Source organism: Vicia villosa, unplaced genomic scaffold, assembly GCF_029867415.1.
Source record: "Vicia villosa cultivar HV-30 ecotype Madison, WI unplaced genomic scaffold, Vvil1.0 ctg.000303F_1_1_1, whole genome shotgun sequence".
Taxonomy (NCBI): Eukaryota; Viridiplantae; Streptophyta; class Magnoliopsida; order Fabales; family Fabaceae; genus Vicia; species Vicia villosa.
The window spans coordinates 170251-192648 of record NW_026705131.1 but is presented as its reverse complement, the minus strand read 5'-3'; the positions used below and the strand labels follow the sequence as shown (position 1 = coordinate 192648).

Below are 22398 nucleotides of genomic sequence, written 5' to 3'. Positions count from 1 at the left end.
GCAAGAATGTTGGTACGTACTATTACCTAAATTCTCTCAACTCTCACATGTGGATCAAATTACTTAAAAGACAAATAAGAAGAAAAAAATTTAAATTTAATTATTCAGACAAGGGTATAATGATGAACTTAGATAAATTATAGTGGTGGAGAAATAATGATAATTTATCTTCTCACCTCCGAATTATACATATCACCCCACCCACCATTTTATATTATTTCTAAAATATTTCTGACATTATTTATTCAAAATTTTTACTTTTCTTTTTAAAAAAAAAAATTATTGTTGTCAAAATCATAAAAAAACAAATTTCCAGTACTGCAGAGCAAATTTTCGATACTTTTTTTTTGCCAATACCGAAAATTCTTTATTTTTTTACAAAATTCCGGTATTCATTTACCTGAAATTTCAAAATTTCCGATAATTTTATGAACTGAAGTCACACCGAAAATTTGAAATATCCAGTTTTTTTTTATATACTAGATATTTCAAATTTTAGGTATTAATTTTAACTGCTGCTACATATCGAAAATTTAAAATATCCGACAGCTGAAATTTTAAATTTCCGGTATGTAACATCAAACACAATAAATTGGTAAATCCAACAAAATTTTAAGTATTTATATGAAATTTCCGATACTTATCAAAAATTTCAAAAAAACCGGTATTTTACACAAATAATTTAGTAAAAATGCCCTACTTAGCGGTGGCATATATAAGATGAAGGTTGCAAGATAAATTCTCATAAATAGAGTTATTAGAGTGCAGGATAAATTTCCCCAATATATTGAACATGGGCTCGACCAAACCCTTCAGCTCCTTCTTCAACCTGGTCCAATAAACTTCCCATATGTGAAAACGATATCATGAATCTAAAATATTAAAGAAAAAAAAAACTAATACAAAATACAATTTTATTTTGTTTAAAAAAAAGAAGCCGATTGTACTATTACCGCGTAGACGCCGAAATAGAACTCCTAATTGTCCGGTTACAACTAGAATGTTCTGTTTTGAGATTACGTGTCTTAAACGTAACCCCTACCAAAAACTGGCTTAAGCCCCAAGTCATTAACCAAACCTATAAATACACTCTTCTTTGTTCTTCATTCATTCATTACTATTTTTTTATTTTCAATTTCACAATATAAAGACACCAAATATTCAGAATCAATCTATGGCATCAGGTGGAACAGAAGCTTTCCCAGATTTGGGTAAACACTGCCAACTTCTTGATTGTCACCAGCTCGATTTCCTTCCTTTCACCTGTGATGGCTGCAAACAGGTTTTTTTTTTTATTTTTTATTTCTTTCATGTTTCCTTTTGCTTCTTATTTTTCTATGTTTGTCTTTTATTAATCCTAGGATTAAAAAAAAAACTTTGAAATAATTTTTTAAAAACTTAAATCAGAATATTGCATTAATGAAACAGAAAAAGGAATTAACATGATTTGCAATGGCAGGTTTTCTGTGTAGAACACAGATCATACAAGTCTCATGATTGTCCCAAACCCGACCACAACAGCCGAAAAGTGGTTGTTTGCGAAGAATGTTCTATGTCAATGGAGATCACCGGAGAAAACGAAGAGACGATCTTAAAGAAACACCACAGTTCAGGGAAGTGTGACCCTAGCAAGAAGAAGAAACCAACTTGTCCCGTGAAGCGTTGCAAGGAGATTTTGACGTTTTCTAATACAAGTACATGTAAAACTTGCAACATTAAGGTGTGTCTCAAGCATCGTTTTTCTGCTGATCATGCTTGTAGAAGAGGAGGTTCAGCCTCTTCTTTAACAAGTGGTGATGGTAATGGAAGTTGGAATAATAGGTTTATGGCTGCTTTAGCTTCAAGGAATAATGGTCAAGATTGTGGCAAAAAAGCTGGATCTCGTTCTAGTACTAATTCTCCTCCTAGTACTCCTTCTGTTAAAGCTTATTGATTCTTGTTGCTTGATGTGTAAATTGTAATACATGTGATTCTGGTGTGGTTTGATGTGATATGTTGAATTATACATTGCCTTTAAGTGCAATTTCAATGTTCAAACTTACATTAAATATCTAGAAATTACCATATACAATCTTTTTAACTTTTTAACAATGATTGGTTTAACAGTTCTATTGATTAAGTACTTTATAAACCGATTTTACAATCTAATTGAAGAATAATCAAGTTGAATGATACATTGCTTTTAAATACAATGTTAATGTTAGAACTTGCTGCTTTACATTCGGAAAATATCATATAATATGTGTAGAGCTTAATTTGGTATCAGCAGCCAAAAAAATAGGAAGTTGTGAAATGGAGATTTGTGACAAAGTATGGGTTAGGCCACTTATAAAGAGCACAAATGGAAGAAAAAAAATTACATATGATTTTTGGTAGAAATATATTACCTACATATAATGTTACACTCTTCCCTTGTTTTTCAAATGTTACAGATTGAAACAACTAACACAAATACATTAATACACAATAATCTGTGTTACATATTTGATGTTGATTCTTTAATTTCATCCAAGGTGATAGTCTGCAAGACAAAAAAACATTGCATATAAATACAATAAAGACAAAAAATCAAAATTCAGACAAATTGAACCACAGAATTACCTGTTCATCACCGGCAAAATCGTTATCAGGAGTGAGAAAAAGCATGCAATGGCACTCTTTCCTACCATACAAAATCACAATTAAGTTAAAACAATTGCTTGTTATAAAGTATAAAATTATACAACTTGATACTTGCTAAAGTAGCTTCAAACTTGACAACTTAAGGTCTTAGTAAGTTCAAGCTGGTTGTAAAGATGTGCTTACCTTTCTCTCATGGGGACGCACGGGCAATTCCAAAATCCATGCGCAGCCTCAGCAGCTTTATCGTCGTAATGCCTAAAACACAGATTTTGCGTGTAGGCTTAGGAAGTTAGAAAACATCAATACTGATCAAACTTAAGTATAATGCCATGTTACCAGAACTATAGAATGAAGACACAAAATTCTCTGCAATGAGGTAAAATAACAAGTATTTACCGGCAAGGGCAGAGTGGTGCACCCAATGAATCTTTATGGTCAGCCAAACCCTGTTTCAAAATAGAAATAAAGAATATTAGTTAATAGTTACACAAGTAAAATTTCCATGAAGAGTCATTCCAGTGGTAAGAGTTTGATATTGTAAACATGAGGGATTAAGTTCAAATTTCACACAAGAAAATTGTAAAATGACCATTACTGTCATCCTAACTGATACAGTAATAATTATCTCTTTCCCAGTAAAAGAAGTACCAAAGTAAATGACTATATCTATTTATCAGTTTTATGCATAAACGGACACATGTACGCTAATTTTCCAAATTTAAGTTTCATATTGCTTATCAATCTTGATGGTTCACAAACTTCCTTTTCTTTTTCCATGTTTGTTTTTTTCAATACCAAATTGTACAAGAAAATTTTCTGAACTAGTTTTCAATCATGAACAATCTGGCTTAGAAATCAATTGTGATATTATGTGTTGACAGTAACGAACCAATCTAGATAATTTATATGGTGTCTATTCCCAATATTCCACAATTCAAACATGTAATCAACTGAAATTTTAGTTCCTAGTGCCTGACACATAAGCAGTGTTGCCAATGGCAGTGGCGGAGAGCCAAAATCCCACCATATCAGATGCTTTTGCGGCGCCGTTATAGTGGATTATAGCAGAAAAACCCGTAGTATCGTCGAATATTTACCATTGCGGCAAGCCCAAAATACCCGCCATGTATATCCACGATAGTGCCATGTGTCTGGTGGCTGTATTATAATGACATGGCTAATTATATTATCTTAGTTCCGAAAGAAATTAGCCAGCCAGAGAAAGAAAATGAAGCTTGTAGACCAAAACTTGTAAAGACCAACCCAGAAAATGATTTAAAAAATAGACAATCATGAGAACCGACAAGAAGTGAGGTGACATTGATTTTGAAAAATTGAATAGTCACCCCAAAAGGTTTAATATTTAACCAAAATATCAACCAGATTCCCTCCTTTACTGTGATCTTCTCCTTTCTCTCAATAATTGTTTTTTCCAAAAGAAAACAGATTTTTCCTGCATTCTGCACATAACTTACAAAGCACATAGCTAACCGTGATCCATTGAAAAGTTCGAATTCGAAGCAACCACTGTTTGGATTATGATAAACTCACAAGATTCCGAAAATCCCACTAGATTTGTAACAACAACTAAAGGAATATGAAACATAAATTTTCTTTGGTAATGAGTGCTATTCGAACAAGAAAGAAACTTTTTCTATAAAACAAATAAAGTCATATTAAAAGACAAGTTATACGCCAAAGAGTAAAAAATAGAGAATGTACCTTAATAACAACAGAAGTTACTCCTTTGTCAACACAAAAGTATGTTCCTGATTTACGGGCATATTGCTCTGAGAACTTCCTCATAATTTCAATTGATTTATCAGATGGTTCCACTGAAAGAACCAGCATATTATTTCTATAGAAATGAAATTTAATCAAATCACCGAAATTGAAAGCACGAGCACAACAAAAAATTTGGCCACAGAAAACTGACATTCAAACCGAAATTAAAATAAAAAATACAGCCATAGTTTCCAGCAATGTTATAAAAGTTGAACAGTTTCATCCTCAAACAAGTATTCGGTCAATGGGCAATTGGTCGACACTGAGTCACCGACTAAATTCGTATATCTTAAAAAAAAAAGTTCTAAAGCAGATAACCTTTAAATTTCATACATAAAGTATTCTAAAATATTCATACTATACTACACAACTAATGCCATACTAGTTCAATAATCATTTGCAAGTTTGTATTCACTTAATGGTTCTAATATAGAATGTCATTTATAACCTATGAAGCACAAGCATATACATGGAAACTTGACTAAACGGGTAGACATCGACAATATCCAAAATATAGAACACAACAACACAAATACAAATGCACGAGCGCACACATACATGAGCATTATTTTTAAAAAGATACAAGATGAGAATCAAAACTTAAATATTCATCATCATATCAAAAGAACTTGTTAAGTATTACAGTACATTTTCCCTATGATAACAAGTCTCACCAAAAAATTCCATAAGACATCATTATACAATTTGAACACTGTTTACAAAAAAACACTCCAAAACAAGATTATACAATTACCTATTGAGCTATTTCTTTCATTTTCAGCCCATCCATCTACAAACAAAAGTTTAGTAAGGATACAAGTGACTTTGGGCTTTAATCCCCAAGTTCATTATCGTCATTTAAAAAAATGAAACCTTTGGTACAAACTGTGTCTCATTTCATGTCTAGAAAGGATTGAAGTGTCGGTTAAGTTTGTGGCTATGTCCAAGCCATGTCGAATTCCAAAAAAAATGTTTTATATTCAAAAACCGGAAAAGAGAGTCCGACGCGTGCCGGACACTTGGACCTCCTTCAACAAAGTGTCTGTTTTACAAATTAGAATCATCAATCAACCCTTTTATGAGAACAATTAATCACTTGATATTATTACTTATCATTGTTCCATTATTCTAATTCCATGTATCTTTCTTTTATTTTGCTATATCCCTAGTGGCCATTACATGATAAAATAAACATTTGCAGAAAGAACAAATATAATGACCCGGGTTTGAACCTGAGATTCTACCTAAAATGTTTCACAACCAAACTATTAGGCGGTAACACGAGATGCAATTCTATATATCTGATATAGTCATAGTACTGATTTCCCTAAAAAGAGAAAAGGTAACTAATTCATTTTTCTTATTTACACCTCCACAGGTTTACACATATGCAAGGAAATGTGCAGCATATCCAAAGCTCTACCAAAATCCAAAAAGCTTTCAAATTTAACAAACACAAAGTTCAACATCAAAACCCAATTCACTAGGTACCAAATAAACTCAGTTAGAAAGCTCAGAATTTCAGAACTCAATCAGAAGCATTACCACAAACATCTTCCGGATAACAAAGTGATGAAACAACAATCACAAAGAACACTTACTAAACAAACACTACCAAGAGCATTGATTCAAAATACACAGTAAAACGCAACTGGGGTATGAAAAAATCGGAATCAGAATCAATTAGATAAGAAACAAACAAAAAAGGAAAGAAAAAAAAAGAGTACGAAAAAGGTTAGGATATTGGAGTGAAGTTTACCTTGAGCGCGTACGACGGGGAAGTTGCGGCGGCGGCGGAGAGGGGATGCGATAGAAGAAACGGAGACGGCGAAGGTGGAAGATTGGGAGGTCATTGCCGGTGAATTCATTTTCTGCTACAAAAGGAAAACGGTATCTCTGAGGTTATCAAATTTTCTTTATGATTGTGGTTTATGGGATTTGATATTTTTTTTTCAAAATAATTAAAAAGTAAATTTTTTCTTATAATTATTATTTATATTTGTTAGTCAAAATTCAAAGAATAAATTTTTAAGAATCTGATAATTGAGAAAAAAGATTATAGGATTGATGTATATTAGTGATTAAGTTAAAGTTAAAATAAATTTGGTATTGTAATTGATTGTGATGCTAATAGTGCTATGGTAAATTTATCATTTATTTATGGTGTGAAAGAATAAAAAGTGTGAAAGAGTAGAAGATATTAGATAGCCACACGTTGTAAAAAAATCTAGTTACATGGTTATCATCACAAGAAAAGTAGAATATTGATGTTGAAAGTTTGAAGTTCCAACCAACCATTATTTTTTGGTTTCTTTGGCTCTCTTCATCTTCTTATCCACACCTCACCTATTTGTCCCCATTCTTAGGATTTTTGGATAACATGAAGTTTTAAATGTAAGTGCATATTAGACAAATAACAAAAGTATAATATGAAGTATGATGTGTCTCAAATTTGTGTGTTTGACACATGTTTGGTTGTTTTTTACTTAATTAAATTTAGGTGAGATATCTATTGTAATACAATAAGAAATAATTTATATGATTAAATTAATTGAATTTAGCATAATATATGAGTTGTAAGATTCTTTTTATTATGTGTTAAAAAGTTATTTTTACTGAGTAATTTTTCTAGGGTGTTCATGATGTCGTTTGGATGGATTTTGAAGTAAAATTTTATCAGATCTAAAAATAAATTTATTTACAGTTCTATTTAGTTTTAGATAATTGATTAAAATATCTGATTTATTCAATCCAATTACATACATTTTAATTTGGATCGATTTTTAGATATCCAAATTAAACATGTTTCCGCATCTTTATCTTCCTTCTGCAACCACATCAACCATTCAACAACTAAGAGTATAGATAAGCAACAACAAAATTGAAAAGGATGAGACGAAGAAAGGAAGAACATCAAGGCTTTTTTTTCTTCTGGTCAGATCTGACCCGATGGCCCTGACATTTTTTCGATTGGTAATTTTTCTTTTGTTCCTCTTATTCCTTGTCTTTCCTTTTTTTTTGGTGATGATTGGATTTTGTGAGAGTTAAAGAGAGAAAGTCTTGGATTTGGTTTGTTACGTTTACTGTGATTATGTTTAAGAAAACTAATGAGAAGTTTTATTTTTTAGTTTAAAAAAGAGAGAATGAAGTTTAGAGGAATTGAGTTTCTGGTGAGAGAAAAGTGTTTATTGGTGGGGCTATTGTTTAGATTTTTCAATTCTCAGGGGTTGATGCTTATCTGGGTTGTTTAATTTTTGTAGGAAACAAATTCAAGAGGAGCTGAAAAGATGTAAGTTGTTGCTTCAACTTTTATTTTTAATGTTTTGCTCCTGGTTGATGTTGTTGATACTTTTTAATTATCATTTTTGGACAAATTGAATTAGCGTTGTTTTGCTTTTGCTCTTGGTTTAATTTTAGCAGGGTACCTTCAAGATGTGTGGTGTACAAATTGAGTGAATCATTCTCAATTTACCCAGTAACAAGTGGATGATATATGGAGAAATATTTATTATATTTATTATATATAATCAATCTGTTGTATGTAATATATATTTAACATAATGGGTTATATGTATTATATTCAAATTGGAAGATCATAAAACCAATATGATATATGTATTATATATTTAAATATTGAATAAAATCTATTTATTTATTTTTCTTCTTAAAATATAAGTTACTCAGATTATTGAAATGTTTTTGGTTTAAATTCTTTAATTATTAAATATGTATTATATGTATAGTCAATGAGTGATTAAAGTTTGAAGAATATTTTCTCAACCCATAAAAAACCTAAAACAAACAAATATTCTCAAATTATCTTTTATAATTGAAAAAAAAAACTGATTTATAAAGAATTTAAATCAATAATTGATAAATTAAAATATTATTTTATGTTATAAAAAAAGTAAAAAATATAAATTTAAAAAATATTGATGACTTTAGATTGATTTTAAATAAAATGCTAACATAAATGGTATAATTTTCTTTTTATATTTCATGGGTGCTAAATATAGATGTAAAAAATAAATTAATTTGGATCAATTTTAAAATCTAACTTTAATAGGATTAAATAGATTGAACCAGACACCAATCGTTAGTTGGTCCAGTGGTGATTGGCGCTGGACTTGGTAGAGAGAACCACGGTTCGATCCCCGCAACTGCGATTGGGAGGGGGATGGAACCACTTCATGCCAGAACTCGCCCCCGAACCGGACTAAACCGGTGGTATAAAGCCAAAAAAAAAAATAGATTGAACCAGACATTAAAACAATAAATTAAATATTTATCACTAACAAATATTTTAAAAAAATATTAACTATTTGTCATTCATTACTTACAAAAATATGAGACATACATTTATTAACAACGAGTAATTAAATATAGGTCAAATATTTGTATTCATAAACATAATTAAATATAAGACACATATTTATTATTATTAAATAAAAAATTTTAAATAATTTTGAGTAATTTTGAAAAATCATATAGTTATTTATATGTTATCACAAAAAGTTTATCAAATTAATTTTATAAGAGAAATTTTTACTGTTGATGAAAACTTTTTTATATACAGGAAAAGATATATTACTATCCAAATTTTTATATTTGATAAACAATGTTATTTCTATAAACAGGAAAATATATATTGTTAATTCAAATATTTTTATTAACGAAAAAAATATATTGCTGATAGTATTGAATTACATGCAATCAATGACTTTTAGTATAAGAAATCAAAAATTTATATAATTTATGATTTAATAACAATATTCTATAGTGTTTAATTAAAATTATTATTTTTTCACGGGTACCAGACATTTTTCTAAACATTCAATTTTTTTTTAACGGGTACCTGACATTTTTCTATATATTCAATTATTATTTTTTCACGGGTACCAGACATTTTTCTATACATTCAATTATTATTTTTTCACGAGTACCAGATATTTTTCTAAACATTCAATTATTATTTTTTCACGGGTACCAGATATTTTTCTATTAAAAAATATACATCTGAAACAAATGCGCGTCCCGTACCAGAACCCATGCGAACGCACGGGTTTGTTACTAGTTAGACAAATAACAAAAGTATAATATGAAGTATGATGTGTCTCAAATTTTTCTATATATTCAATTATTATTTTTTCACGGGTACCAGACACTTTTCTATACATTCAATTATTATTTTTTCACGAGTACCAGATATTTTTCTAAACATTCAATTATTATTTTTTCACGGGTACCAGATATTTTTCTATTAAAAAATATACATCTGAAACAAATGCGCGTCCCGTACCAGAACCCATGCGAACGCACGGGTTTGTTACTAGTTAGACAAATAACAAAAGTATAATATGAAGTATGATGTGTCTCAAATTTGTGTGTTTGACACATATTTGGTTGTTTTTTACTTAATTAAATTTAGGTGAGATATCTATTGTAATATAATAAGAAATAATTTATATGATTAAATTAATTGAATTTAGCATAATATATGAGTTGTAAGATTCTTTTTATTATGTGTTAAAAAGTTATTTTTACTGAGTAATTTTTTTAGGGTGTTCATAATGTCGTTTGGATGGATTTTGAAGTAAAATTTTATCAGATCTAAAAATAAATTTATTTACAGTTCCATTTAGTTTTAGATAATTGATTAAAATATCTGATTTATTCAATCCAATTACATACATTTTAATTTGGATCGATTTTTAGATATCCAAATTATAAATTATGTTGTTTTTAATAAAATTATTAAAATATTAATAAATAATAAATTCAATATAATATATAACATATAGTATATAAAAATTAATATTACAAAATGAGAATGATTTATTATGTTTAAAACAAATTAAATAATACAATTAAATTAAATTAAATAAATAAATTATATTAAAAATAAATATTATCGAATAATAAATTAACACAACATATCATATTAATAGAAAATAAATAAGTATAAAATATATACACGCGTTTCAGTTATGTTTAAATCGATTTTGAAAAATCAATTCGAAATTTGATCCGAACTGAACAGTTTTTATAAAATGACATCCAAACACATCCAATAATATTTGATCTTTTGCATTTTTTTCGATTTTTTAAGAACAATTTACCATTTTTATTTAGATCAATTTTGATTTAAACACCCCTAAATATATCCATATTTGATCCAATTCAATGTAAAATTCAGAGTCATCCCAAAAACTGAAAATCAGATACACCATTACTTCAAAATGAATCGGGTTAATTTTTTTTTATAATGAAAATCAATTTAAACTAACTTGTGTTCATTTGAATAAGATGGATATCCATATTAGATCCAATTCAATGTAAAATTCAGAGTCATCAAAAAACTGAAAATTCGATATACAATTACTTCAAAATGAATTGGATTGATTTTTTTTATAATGAAAATCAATTCAGACTAGTTTGTGTTCATTTGAAGAAGATGGATATCAAAGTGTTTAAAAATTTTATATTTTAGTATTGGAAAATAATAATACTCTTAATCTCAAAGTCATTGATCTTTACCTCTAGGCTCATTTTAATATTGTTGTCCTTCAATGAATTTATGACACTATATTTGAGGACCTTTTTCATACTATTATCAAGCGTGATTTTACCGTGTAACTCGCATGTAACAGATTGTTCAATATTTTTTATGACCATAAAAATTTTAGGACTCTCTACCTAGAGCAAACATTTTTCAATGTCCACATGGAGCAATTTCTTGATGCCTCCACTTACTGTCAACATCTCAAATCTCTGTCAGATTAACTCTCTAATATCGGTGTTTCCATGTTCAATGAAAGGCTTATTCCTCAACTCATCTCTGGTCTAATATATGTGTATGCCACAATAGGCTGGAAAATACGTCACGGAGACTCTCTTTCCCTTTTTGTAAAGCTCGTTTTATGATAATCATGGAGGAAAAGCCAAAAGCAAAAAAGACATCAAATTATGCCGATAACACTGCATTTCTATAATCTCATAATGATGCTTCAACTTTAGCAAGTCGCTCCCTCGATCACAACAACTATAGCAGCAATAATAATGGTCGCGATGGCAGAAAACAGTGGTTGAGGCAGTTGTGGAAGGAAAAGGAACAATGGTCGTAGTGGTGGAGGTTTTTCACAACCTCGGTAACAACAGTGGCATTCATCTCCCTATCAGCAACAACACTAGACTCCTCTTACATATTTGAAACAACACCAACAGTGGGCATATTAGTGGAAACCATGAGCTACTCCATTGTGTCCTTATCCGACAATGAGCTCTTCACAAAAACAATTAGGGATATTTGGTCCTAAGCCTCAACAAGCCCACATAGCAACTGCTCCACCTACTCTTGATGGTCAACAAGCATTGTATTCCTATTCTCTGAGTGATATCCAAGTTGATATGCACACTTTCTCCATCTCTCTCTCTCTCTTTCTTGATGATCAATGGTATATGGATAACATAGAAACCTCTCATATGACGGCAAATAGAGGTAATCTCACGTCTTATTCAACTATGAGCAACAATATTATTGTTGACAATGATCATCATATTCCTCTTATTGGTTGTGGACATGCATCTTTACCCAATTTCTTAATTTGAAATAATATTTTACATGCACCAAAACTAATAAAGAATCTTAACTCTATCAGAAAATTTTACAATTGATAATGATGTATCTGTCGAGTTTAATCCTTTTGGTTTTTTTGTGAAGAATTTTCAGACATAAATGATTTTTATGAGATGCAACACTTTGGATGACCTTTATCATATACCCACAAGATCAAAAACTCAATTTTTACCACCATTCACATTTGTCGATTCATCCATCGAGTTATGGTATAATTGTTTATGACATCCAGTAGCTCCAATTTTAAGTTCACTTCATCGAAACAAATTTCTCTTATGTAATAAGTTCCAATTTTTTTTGTCAGTCTTGTCCACTTGGGAAACAAATAAAATTAACCTTTTGTGATTATTTGTCTTTTACTTTTATGCCTTTTGATATAGCTCATAGCCGAAGGATATCATTATTATGTGTTATTTCTTGATGATTTCACAAATTTTGTATGGACTTTTCCTATCTTAAATAAATCACAAGTACATTCCATTTTTCTACAATTTAGAGCTTACATTAAAATAACATTTCAATGTGAAATAAAAAGTTTTCAATATGACAATGGCAAAGAGTATGATAATGCTCTTTTTCATAATTCTTTTGAACTAAATGGTGTTGGGTGAGAATATGGAGTAGAGAAACCGTCTAGAGGGGGTGAATAGACCCTTATAAAAAATTTGAAAGATTTTCTAAAAATAGAATATCAGAGGTTTTTCAAAACACGTGAAAGACTTAAAGTAAAAATAGAGATCTTATGCTTATATTGGAATTCAACCACGTTGACAAATACACAATTCACAAATCTCAGAGATTATTTAAACAATGATTAATTAAGTAGTTTTAGATTACACAAGATATTTCTTGTGCAATGATTCAATTAATATCAAATTCTAACAATACTAGTTCTCCAGATTTTAATCAGCATTAAAGCCCAAGTAGGTATCAATTCTAACAAAACATAACCTTACGTAATAGATCACTACCAACAGAAATAAACGATAAACTACGTTAAAAATTGATAACCTAAGCATGCAATATCCTAAAAAACTTAAAATGCAAGAGAGAGAGAGAGAGAGAGAGAGAGAGAGAGAGAGAGAGAGAGAGAGAGAGAGAGAGAGAGAGAGAGAGAGAGAGAGAGAGAGAGAGAGAGAGAGAGAGAGAGAGAGAGAGAGAGAGAGAGAGAGACTGCACCGAGATGTATAGTGGTTTGGGGAAATCTTCCTTGCAGGAGCCTACTCCACTCTCCAATGGTTTTCCACTAAAAGATTTTATTCTACTATATTTTGACGAATATTATTCGAGTTTATACAATCACCAATCCACAATAATGCTGAGAAAAATAAATCTCCTATCTGGATTTTCACTTGTATATAACCTTTATGTCGAACTCTTTGCAAAATATTTACTCGATTCTGACTTCTTGAATCTTCCACCTTCACCATTCTGCTCAGAGTCTCCGTGTGTGGAAATCACCACTGATCCCACCTATTACTTTAGTGATGAATTGTTCGAGATTGAGAAAAAATCCACCTTATTTGTAGCCTTTCACCCAGTCACTACTGAGGTCAACTAGAGAGAAAAACTCATTTTTTTCACTGGAATTTATCAGTACCAACCACAATAACCACAATCTTCCAAGCTTCTTGAAAATCTTAACAAACTCTTAAAAAACAGTTAGTTTCAAGCCATGTCTCCCTCAACAATTACATACCTCCATAATAAAGATCAAAATCTAAACAAGAGGTTGAAGATGAAAGAAATTCTATTTGCAAGAAATTTTGAGTTTTAAAAAATGGAGGTTGTTGATTCTCACAAAATCACTCTGAAAAATGTTATGAGTTATATGAGTTTTTATATGAGTAGACAAAAGGAACTTATATGTGCTTGAGATTAAGCAAAAAAATGGATGGAAAAAGTTAGTTAGATTCGAGTCAAGAACACTTCATGATTTGAGTTAAATGAGCAAGTAGCATGAAACAAAATCTCTTAAAGAAAAGATACCCATATTCGCTTGATTTGAGTCAGTTGTAAGCTTGATTCGAGTCATGAAAGCCCATGATTTGAGTCATGTAAAATGCTCTATTTAAATTAAATTGGATGGAGCCAAACATGGAAAACATTGTGATTCGAGTCATGTTTAAAGTGTGACTCGAGTCAAACTGGGCAGTGGCTAATAGGAGGTGTGTGATTTGAGCTAATGCAACTTGAGATTCTAGTCACGGTGTTGCATGATTCAAATCAAGTGTAAACTGAGATTCGAATCACAGACACCAAAAACTTCATGTTCTCAACTATTTAATTTTATACGAGTCGTGGATTGTGAGTGACTCGAGTTATACACGATAAATCTCAATTTTTCAAGTTTTTCAAAATAGTCTTAGATTTCACTTCCCACATAACTTGAACCAATATCACATATGGTTCTTGTTCCATTAACTCTAGCAAATGACTTAAAGCATCATGATCAAACTAAAATACAGCCAATTGAATTATGCATGCTAAAAAATGAATCGGTTTAAAACTCAGTCCAAAAATGTGCAATTGATGAGGATACTTAATAAACAAAAGTAAATGAAAAGAAAGCTTAGAAGACAAACAACAAAATCGTATTGGGGTTCCCCCCTGAATTTATTAGGACATGCAATTTCAGTATCCCCCTTTTTGAAGATTGATAAGATTTCACTTGGAATTGAGTCGAATTTTGAGCCAAAGCAAATAAACGTTTGTGCTCCTCCTGAAACATTGCACATACAACACAACATAAAACACATAAATAATTTTAGACATACATTACAACTTCTCCCCCTTTGACAACATCAAAAAAGGGATAGATAGAACAGAGTCTAAGAATCAAATAACCAGCCACACAGCTAATATATTCTAGATGAATACATGAGCTAAAAAGTTAAGAAGGAGATATAATATGAGAGATCAGATACAGAACACAAAGATAGACATGTTACATGCAAAAAAATTCAAATAGACATGCAACGACATTCAACAACATACAATTAAGTGATCAAAACTTTCATGTAAGGAAGAGTTAGTAATGCCTGAACAAGTATATGAATGCTCAAATGCACATAATTAGCAACATGCATTTAAAAAATGCGAAGAAGAACAATCAAAAACATGTTAGGGATGAATGAATGAAGTTAAAATGGTAATTAGCATATTTAGAACAAACATACATAATGATATAAAACCGGATACAAGAGTTATAGAGACATGTTAATATAGTCGATGAGTCTATGATTTGCTACAAAATAGCGTTAGTGAAAAGAAAGTATACATAGAAAGTGAAATTAAATATAATTCTTGATCTATTTAAAGCACAAGGAATCTAATATTTCTAACTACATACAGATCTTGTGAAAAGGTTCTAGTGACAATGGTTTTGCAAAAATATTAGACGGATAATTTTTGGTGTCAACGAATTCAAAAACTACATCCCTTTTTTCAACATGATCTCTAAGAAAGTGGTGTCGGATCTCAACGTGTTTAGTTGGTGAATGGAGTATCGGATTCTTAGTGAGGCTTATCGCGCTAGTGCTATCGCACTTAATTGTAATGCAACTAATTTTTATCTCATAATCTAGCAATTGTTGCTTTAGCCATAAGATTTGTGCATAACTACTATCAACGACTGTATGTTTAGCCTCAGTGGTAGAAAGAAAAACACTATGTTGTTTATTATTGTGCCAAGAAACTAAGCACCTTCCAAATAAGTGATAGGTACCACTAGTGATTTTCCTATCCAACTTGCACCATACAAAATAAGAATCAGAAAAACATACTAAGTTACATGCACTACCCTTAAGATACTAAAGATCGTGTTGGGAGGTTTTGTTAAGATACCTCAAAATACTTTTTACGGTCTTAAAGTGGGATTCCTTAGGTGAGGTCTGATATCTTTTACACATGCACACACTAAACATGATATATGGCCTACTGGCCATTAAATAAATTAATGATCTGATTATACCTTTATACCTAATTATTTTGAATTCCACTCCATTATTATCTTTGTAAGTTATCACATTTGAATCCATGGGTGTTGAGATGTTCCTCAAATTTTTCATATCAAACTTTTTGAGAAGCTCTAAGCAGTACATCTTTTGACTTATGAAAGTTCCTTCTTCGGCTTGCTTGATTTGCAATCCTAATAAGTATGTGAGTGATCCATAAGAGACATTTCAAATTCACCCTGCATCAAACTTGCAAATTCTTGGCAAAGAGATTCATTAGTAGAACCGAAAATAATATTATCTACATATAATTGAAATAAAAGAGTATGCTTTTCTTCGCGTCTAATAAACAAAGTGGTGTATACCTTACCATGATTAAATCCTTGTTTGACTAAAAATCCACTCGATCACTCGTACCAAGCTCTTGGAGTTTGTTTGAGACCATAGATGGCCCTTTTTAGTTTGAAAACATAGTTAGGATTTTTGTGATCCTCAAAACTAGGAGGTTGAGAGACATATACTTATTTGTTTATATAATCGTTAATGTCATACCCCAAAATTTGCCCATCACATTTTTATACTCAAGCTCATCCAAGTATCAACAGCTCAATATCTAACTGGATGCACACTCTCCTAAACAAACAACCCACAACTAGGGTTTTTGCTTCCCTTCAAGAAAAATCAAGTTTTGACAATTCAATTGGACCTCATAACCTCTCATATGCCTCAAAAGATCCTCAAGCCAATTTTCAAGCTCTGATTCAAAAGATTGCTCACCCAATGGCCCAAACGATCAATAATCGACTGGTTGACCTAAAAGTCAAACTATGGTCAAACCACATTCGAAACTTCTGATTTTTGGTCAACATCCTCATTAAGAAGTATCATTCATCATTTGATCAAGGATTGATCATGATGCATCAAAGAAAGCTCCGAAATCATCAAAAAACCTAAGTTTCTAAATTAGGGTTTTTAAGGAGAAAGTCAACCCAACTTTGACCAGCCATAACTTCCACATGGAACATCAAAAATTTCCCATCCAAATCTCATTTTGAAGGAAATTGGATTCTATACAATTTTGTCTCTCACAAGCCAAGGCCAGAAATGCACCATTTGGGAGATATGAGCCAAAACATTACAGGTCCTTCTAAAAGATCGCAAAAAGTCATTTTTTCTCAAAGCTCATAACTTGAACATGGTAGACTCAATTGAGATGAAACCAAAAGGAGCTTTTAAAGGACTCTTTAAGCTTTCCAAAAAGTTCTATAACACCTTCATATGACAAATATTGAAGATATGATTGGTAGAAGTTGATCAAAATTCAAGAAAACCATAAAACTCTAAGTGATGAATCTTGGGTTTCTTGATTAATGGGCTTAAGTTTAATCTTAAAACATGATCTAAGGCCCATCCACGACTCATGCATGCACCCATCTATTTCCCTTGATATTTATTTATTTTTATTATTTTATTTTATTTTGTTCACTTAAAATCTAAAATAAAATAAATCAAGATAAATCATATAAAAGAGCATGAATCTGATTTGTCATACAAATATGATCCTTGAGTCTCAAGATTTGATTAGAAAAATAATTGAGGATGATTGGTACAAAATTGATCAAAATAGGAAAGATATATTATTTTTTCTATCAGAGATTTTTTCATGAGTGGTGATTGATTTCAAGCAAGCATCTTGACCTAATTCAGCCACTATATATATTCTGAGCACAAGGGTTCACGGGGGACGAAAAAAAAGAGCAAAAAACAAGGGTGTCATGTTGTCAAAACACAAAGAAACTAGGGCAATCGAGCTTCTCTCATACAACAAGCTTCAACGCCTTTTGATCGTTCCTTTCAACCTCTGAGGTATTAGAAGGTGATGTTGGATCAAGAACCAATCTCCATGATGTCTGGAACACGTATTTCATATGCTCCATAATTATACATGTTCTAATTTCCATATTTTGCGTATTTTCGTGTTTCAGTTTGAACTAACAAGTTGTTTGAGTCTTATGCATAATTTTAAGAAGGTCAGGACCGTTAGTTTGGACTAATAAGGCACATAACGAAAAACACCATGTTTAGGGCATGAAGCAAGCAAGCTTCGATTTCCACAATTTAGGATGTTTTCAGACAAACCAATACCACCATCGTGGTCGAAGGGACCCCTTTAACGGATCTGGGCGCTTTACCTATCCGGTTAACGTGTTTTTTTAGTTTAATATCTGCAGGTTTTAGCTACGAAATATTGCAGAGAAAACCGTAGCCAAACAGTGCCAGAATCGTAGCTAACGTTTCTGCAATTTTTCGTGAAGAAGATGAGCAACGCCCCCACACGTGGTGACGATCCATTCGCTGGTCAGCGAGTCTGACTTCCATATGCGCGTGTGTCGTCGATTCATTGGCCAGTCAACATTCTATGGGCCCACGCGTACTCCCTTTTGTTATTAGTTTTCATCTTTTTTTTTTTATATGTTATTTTACTTGTTTATGATACAAATTGAATGTGCAGCCCAGTTCGTAATAAGGGTACGTGAGGAGGTAGTAGAGGTGGGTTCGATCCCCACTCTCAACATTATTTTGACAATTTTTCTTAGGTTGCTTCTGGCTGTAGATCTGACGTGTCTGGCCAACAAAGGACCATCGTGCACACTCAAATCATCATCTATCAGATCTTCAGCTCCTCAGATCCAACGCACCAGAGCTTGAGGGTGCACCATGAACATTCACCAGCATGCAACACAAGATCAAGAGCTAAGTATTCTTTTTTATTTTATTTTTAAATCTTTTTACCCATTTTCTTTTTTCTCTATTTTTCTTATTATTATTATTTTAAAAAATTATTTTTAACATGTTATTTATTCATTAAATAAATATTTTCATGTCCTTTTAAATTTATTTAATCGAACCTTCGATTTTATTAAATTCTCAAATTATTCATTTTCATGTTTAAACCAATTGCTTTAAACCCTGATTTTATTTTTCTTCATGATCACTAATCACTGTCATTGGTAGGTGTTGTCCATTAACTTTAGTCGTTTGTTCTATTAACCATAATTAACTTTTGTCCCTTTCGTGGTTTGCCTTTCGCCCTGCCGTTTGTCTAAATCATTACTATTTTCATTTTAATCTGCCACGTTATAATTGTTGAGATCACTCGTGCAATAACATTTTTCTTCTTCGCGGTTAATTTTCAGGATAACCAAAATTCTTCAGCCACGCGCCATCAGATCAAAAAGCTAAGTTCTAATCCTTTTCTTATTAAAATGTTATTTTACCTTTTAATTTTTGCCTTATAGGTTAAATTAGGGTTTATTTTCAATGCCAGGGAATTCCTCCTACACTCACCCCTATTTATTTTCTGTTTAATTCTCAGATGTTCACAGTCAATTGAAGGTTCAAGGAAGATCAAGGCTCAAGATAAAGATAATTCAATTAATTATTCATATTTCTTATTTTCTTCTACTTTAATTCCCCCATCCCCGCAGGTGTTTATTGTAATAGCGTAGGACTTTATATTTTTCTGCCTTTAATTTCTGCAATTTTAAACTGCGTGGTTAGTAATCCTAGGGAGTGATAAACCATGAATTGAACATAGATCATTAATTTACAAGATAAATATCATCGAAGTTAACCACGTGATTGTGCACCCACACACCTTTAGGGTAATCCCTCTTGTTGCCTTTGTTGCCTTTGCCTTATGGTGTTGTTTCCTTTAATTGTACTAAATAGTCAAGTCCCTCGATTCCGAGGATACCTAAAGCAAGGTTGCCTACAGAGATTAAAAATCATCTAGTCCCTCGATGTTGCCTTGGAAAAATAAGATGATTGTCCCAATTGCTAAGGTATCCTCGCATGATGCCTAAACAGAATGACTATTATATTCTTCCCTTAGACTACCTGCCCTCTTTATGGCATGGGACAGTCTTATGGAGAACGATAATTTCGATGACCCTTCACATCCAATTGAAAGACTTCTTGCCTTCTCATGGTATGGATAGACCCTTTCGCCCGAAAGACTAAAAGAACAATTTTTCTAACTTAGGGTAGTTGCTACTAATTGCTTGCTCTAAAATACTTTTCACACCTCTCTTCAAAAACAAATTCAAAAAGACTACGCTTATTTACAAGCTAAAGTTCTTCTACAAAGGTTTTTTCTATTCACACCTGTCATAACCCAAAATTTGCCCACACTTTTAAAAAATTTCAAAACAATTTCAAAATTTGAGTTTTATAAAAATCTTGGGTTCATTTATATTGACATCCTGAATTTTATAAATATTCAATTTAAAATCTACTTTAAAAATATAATAGTTTATACTTAAATTGTTATATTTTAATAAATAGAAAAATGTTTGTCTATGCTTCATACACTTTCAATTGGATTTTTATTTCAAATAAATAATATAGCACAATTGGGTAGGGAGTAAGGCTTGTAAACAAAAGGTCACGGGTTCAATTCCCGCTTGGTGCTCACACTGCTGCCAATGATGACTCCTGAGGCCTCCCTTAATGATTTCACAATATTTTTTCGGCCGATGATTTTATATGAGACCCCTCAATTTTATTTTTGATTTCTATCTTTTATGTTTTGTTAATTTGTTAAACCACGTCAAGTTGCACTGATGGTTGCATATTCATAAAACTTCATTTGCGTATCAAAACTAACCAAATTTTACTCACTGTAATGTACAAATCCAATTGCTGTTCTGTTTATAATATAAAATTCACAATGTTTTCTTGCTTCAAGTGGTCTTTGTTTTAATTTTAATCTATTTTGACCCAAATAGTTAATCGTCACTTTCAAAATAATTCAAAACGTAAAAGAAGCTTTTCATCACTATGATCAATCTGTAAAACGACACAATCACAATTCCAAACAAGAACTTTGTCACAAAAAAACTAACAACAACAAATACCATGTCCTTCACCAACGATAGAGTGACATCAAGATGATAAAACCATTTGCAATTTTCATATGTCTTTATTTTCAGATACAGCAAGGTTAAAACACCAAGGGAAAGAAGAAGCATCATGGGAGATTGAAATTCTCGTCCTCCGAACAACAACCACCAACGCCGGACATCTGTACGATCCCGATTCAGAGCCATCCACTGCCGCGGACTATCCCGTGCAACACCGAAACAACATCACGGCCGAACACCCACGGTGACCAAGCCAACCGGACCTCCGTCCATCTGCCTCTCGCGATCAGATCGTCGACGATCATTCCGAACAAAAACCATCGATCAGCCCCGGATCCACACCATGAGCATCACTCCCTTGATTTCAAGTCCGGTATGTAAGTTTATTCTCTCCCTTGATTTCACTCTTTTTCTTTTTGTGTGTCTGTGTTTGATGAATCTATGAGTAAGCATGTGGGTTTGTTTGTTTCCATGAAAAGAAGATACTGAGCGGACAAAGAAAAAGAGTTTTGTGCTGATTGTTTAATCTCATTCAATGGTGGATTTTATTTTGTTTCTCCTTTTGTTCCATTCATTACTTGCCAAGTGTCACGTCGTGATTGGCCCTATAGTATTTGAAATTGTAGAATGGGAAATGAAAGGAGTAGGGCGGCAGACCTATGTGCTGCGTTTTATTTTTATTTTTTGGATGTTTTCTTTTATTTTTTAATTAAATTTAGATTAGGGTTTTCATACATGGGCCTTAAACTCAATTGTTTCCATGCTCTTTTACTAACTTCTAATACTAAATTTATCCTACACCACTTAGTATATCTATTTAATTTATTTTCATTGGTCAAATTATGATTTCTTTTAATAGTTAGTTTCTTATTCTATATAGAAAAATATAAAAAATATACTTAGTGTTTTTATCATAATCTTGTTTTAAAATTAGCCATAAAATAGGTGGGGTGGTTCTCACGTCCACATTTCATGTTCCCATTTCTTTTATATATAATTATTTAATTAATTTTAATTAGTTTTATTCTATTTTAATTTAAATCTCAATTTGTGTTAAGTAAATTTAGGGTGGCAAATCTAAATAAAATTACTTGTAGCCGTTTAATTTTAAGTAAATAAAATTTATACACTGTACATAAATCATTAACATCATATAATAAAAAATCCATAAAAAAAAAACATTTAAATTTTGTTTTAGTTATTTAGTCTAGTTAAATAATTACTTTAATTTGTGTATATTCAAACTCTTTTTCAAATCAAATTAAATTGTAACATTTTGTAAATAATAATAGGATAGTCATATAAAAAAAAGACAATTAATTATTCAATGTCTTGCCATTCTCGTATATTATTCTATGCTTTGTTACTAACGCTTTCTTATTTTGCGAGGTACCACTTGAGACTGAAACTCTTTCTCATGGACATCCGCAATTTTCATTTTGTATATGCTTTTTGCCTTAATTTTATTTTGGGT

General features: G+C 31.3%; 2 protein-coding genes and 1 long non-coding RNA gene across 3 annotated transcripts; 2 read left to right on the top strand and 1 right to left on the bottom strand.

Moving 5' to 3' along the window:
• The first annotated feature begins 1114 nt into the window (after positions 1 to 1114).
• On the top strand, positions 1115 to 2037 carry LOC131626535 (zinc finger AN1 domain-containing stress-associated protein 12-like). Its single transcript, XM_058897359.1, has 2 exons — positions 1115 to 1282; positions 1460 to 2037. Exons 1-2 carry the CDS (start codon positions 1175 to 1177, stop codon positions 1931 to 1933), a joined length of 582 nt encoding a protein of 193 aa, XP_058753342.1. The 5' UTR covers positions 1115 to 1174; the 3' UTR covers positions 1934 to 2037.
• Positions 2038 to 2299: 262 nt separating this feature from the next.
• Positions 2300 to 6398, bottom strand: LOC131626536 (ferredoxin-thioredoxin reductase catalytic chain, chloroplastic). Its single transcript, XM_058897360.1, has 6 exons — positions 6167 to 6398; positions 4345 to 4457; positions 3019 to 3068; positions 2806 to 2877; positions 2602 to 2662; positions 2300 to 2521 (listed from the first exon to the last, which is right to left on the bottom strand). The coding sequence occupies exons 1-6, from the start codon at positions 6273 to 6275 to the stop codon at positions 2477 to 2479; spliced, it is 450 nt and encodes a 149-aa protein (XP_058753343.1). The 5' UTR covers positions 6276 to 6398; the 3' UTR covers positions 2300 to 2476.
• A 507-nt stretch (positions 6399 to 6905) lies between these two features.
• LOC131626533 (uncharacterized) lies at positions 6906 to 7805 on the top strand. Its single transcript, XR_009291187.1, has 2 exons — positions 6906 to 7380; positions 7668 to 7805. It is a non-coding gene; the product is annotated as an uncharacterized LOC131626533 (long non-coding RNA).
• Positions 7806 to 22398: the final 14593 nt, after the last annotated feature.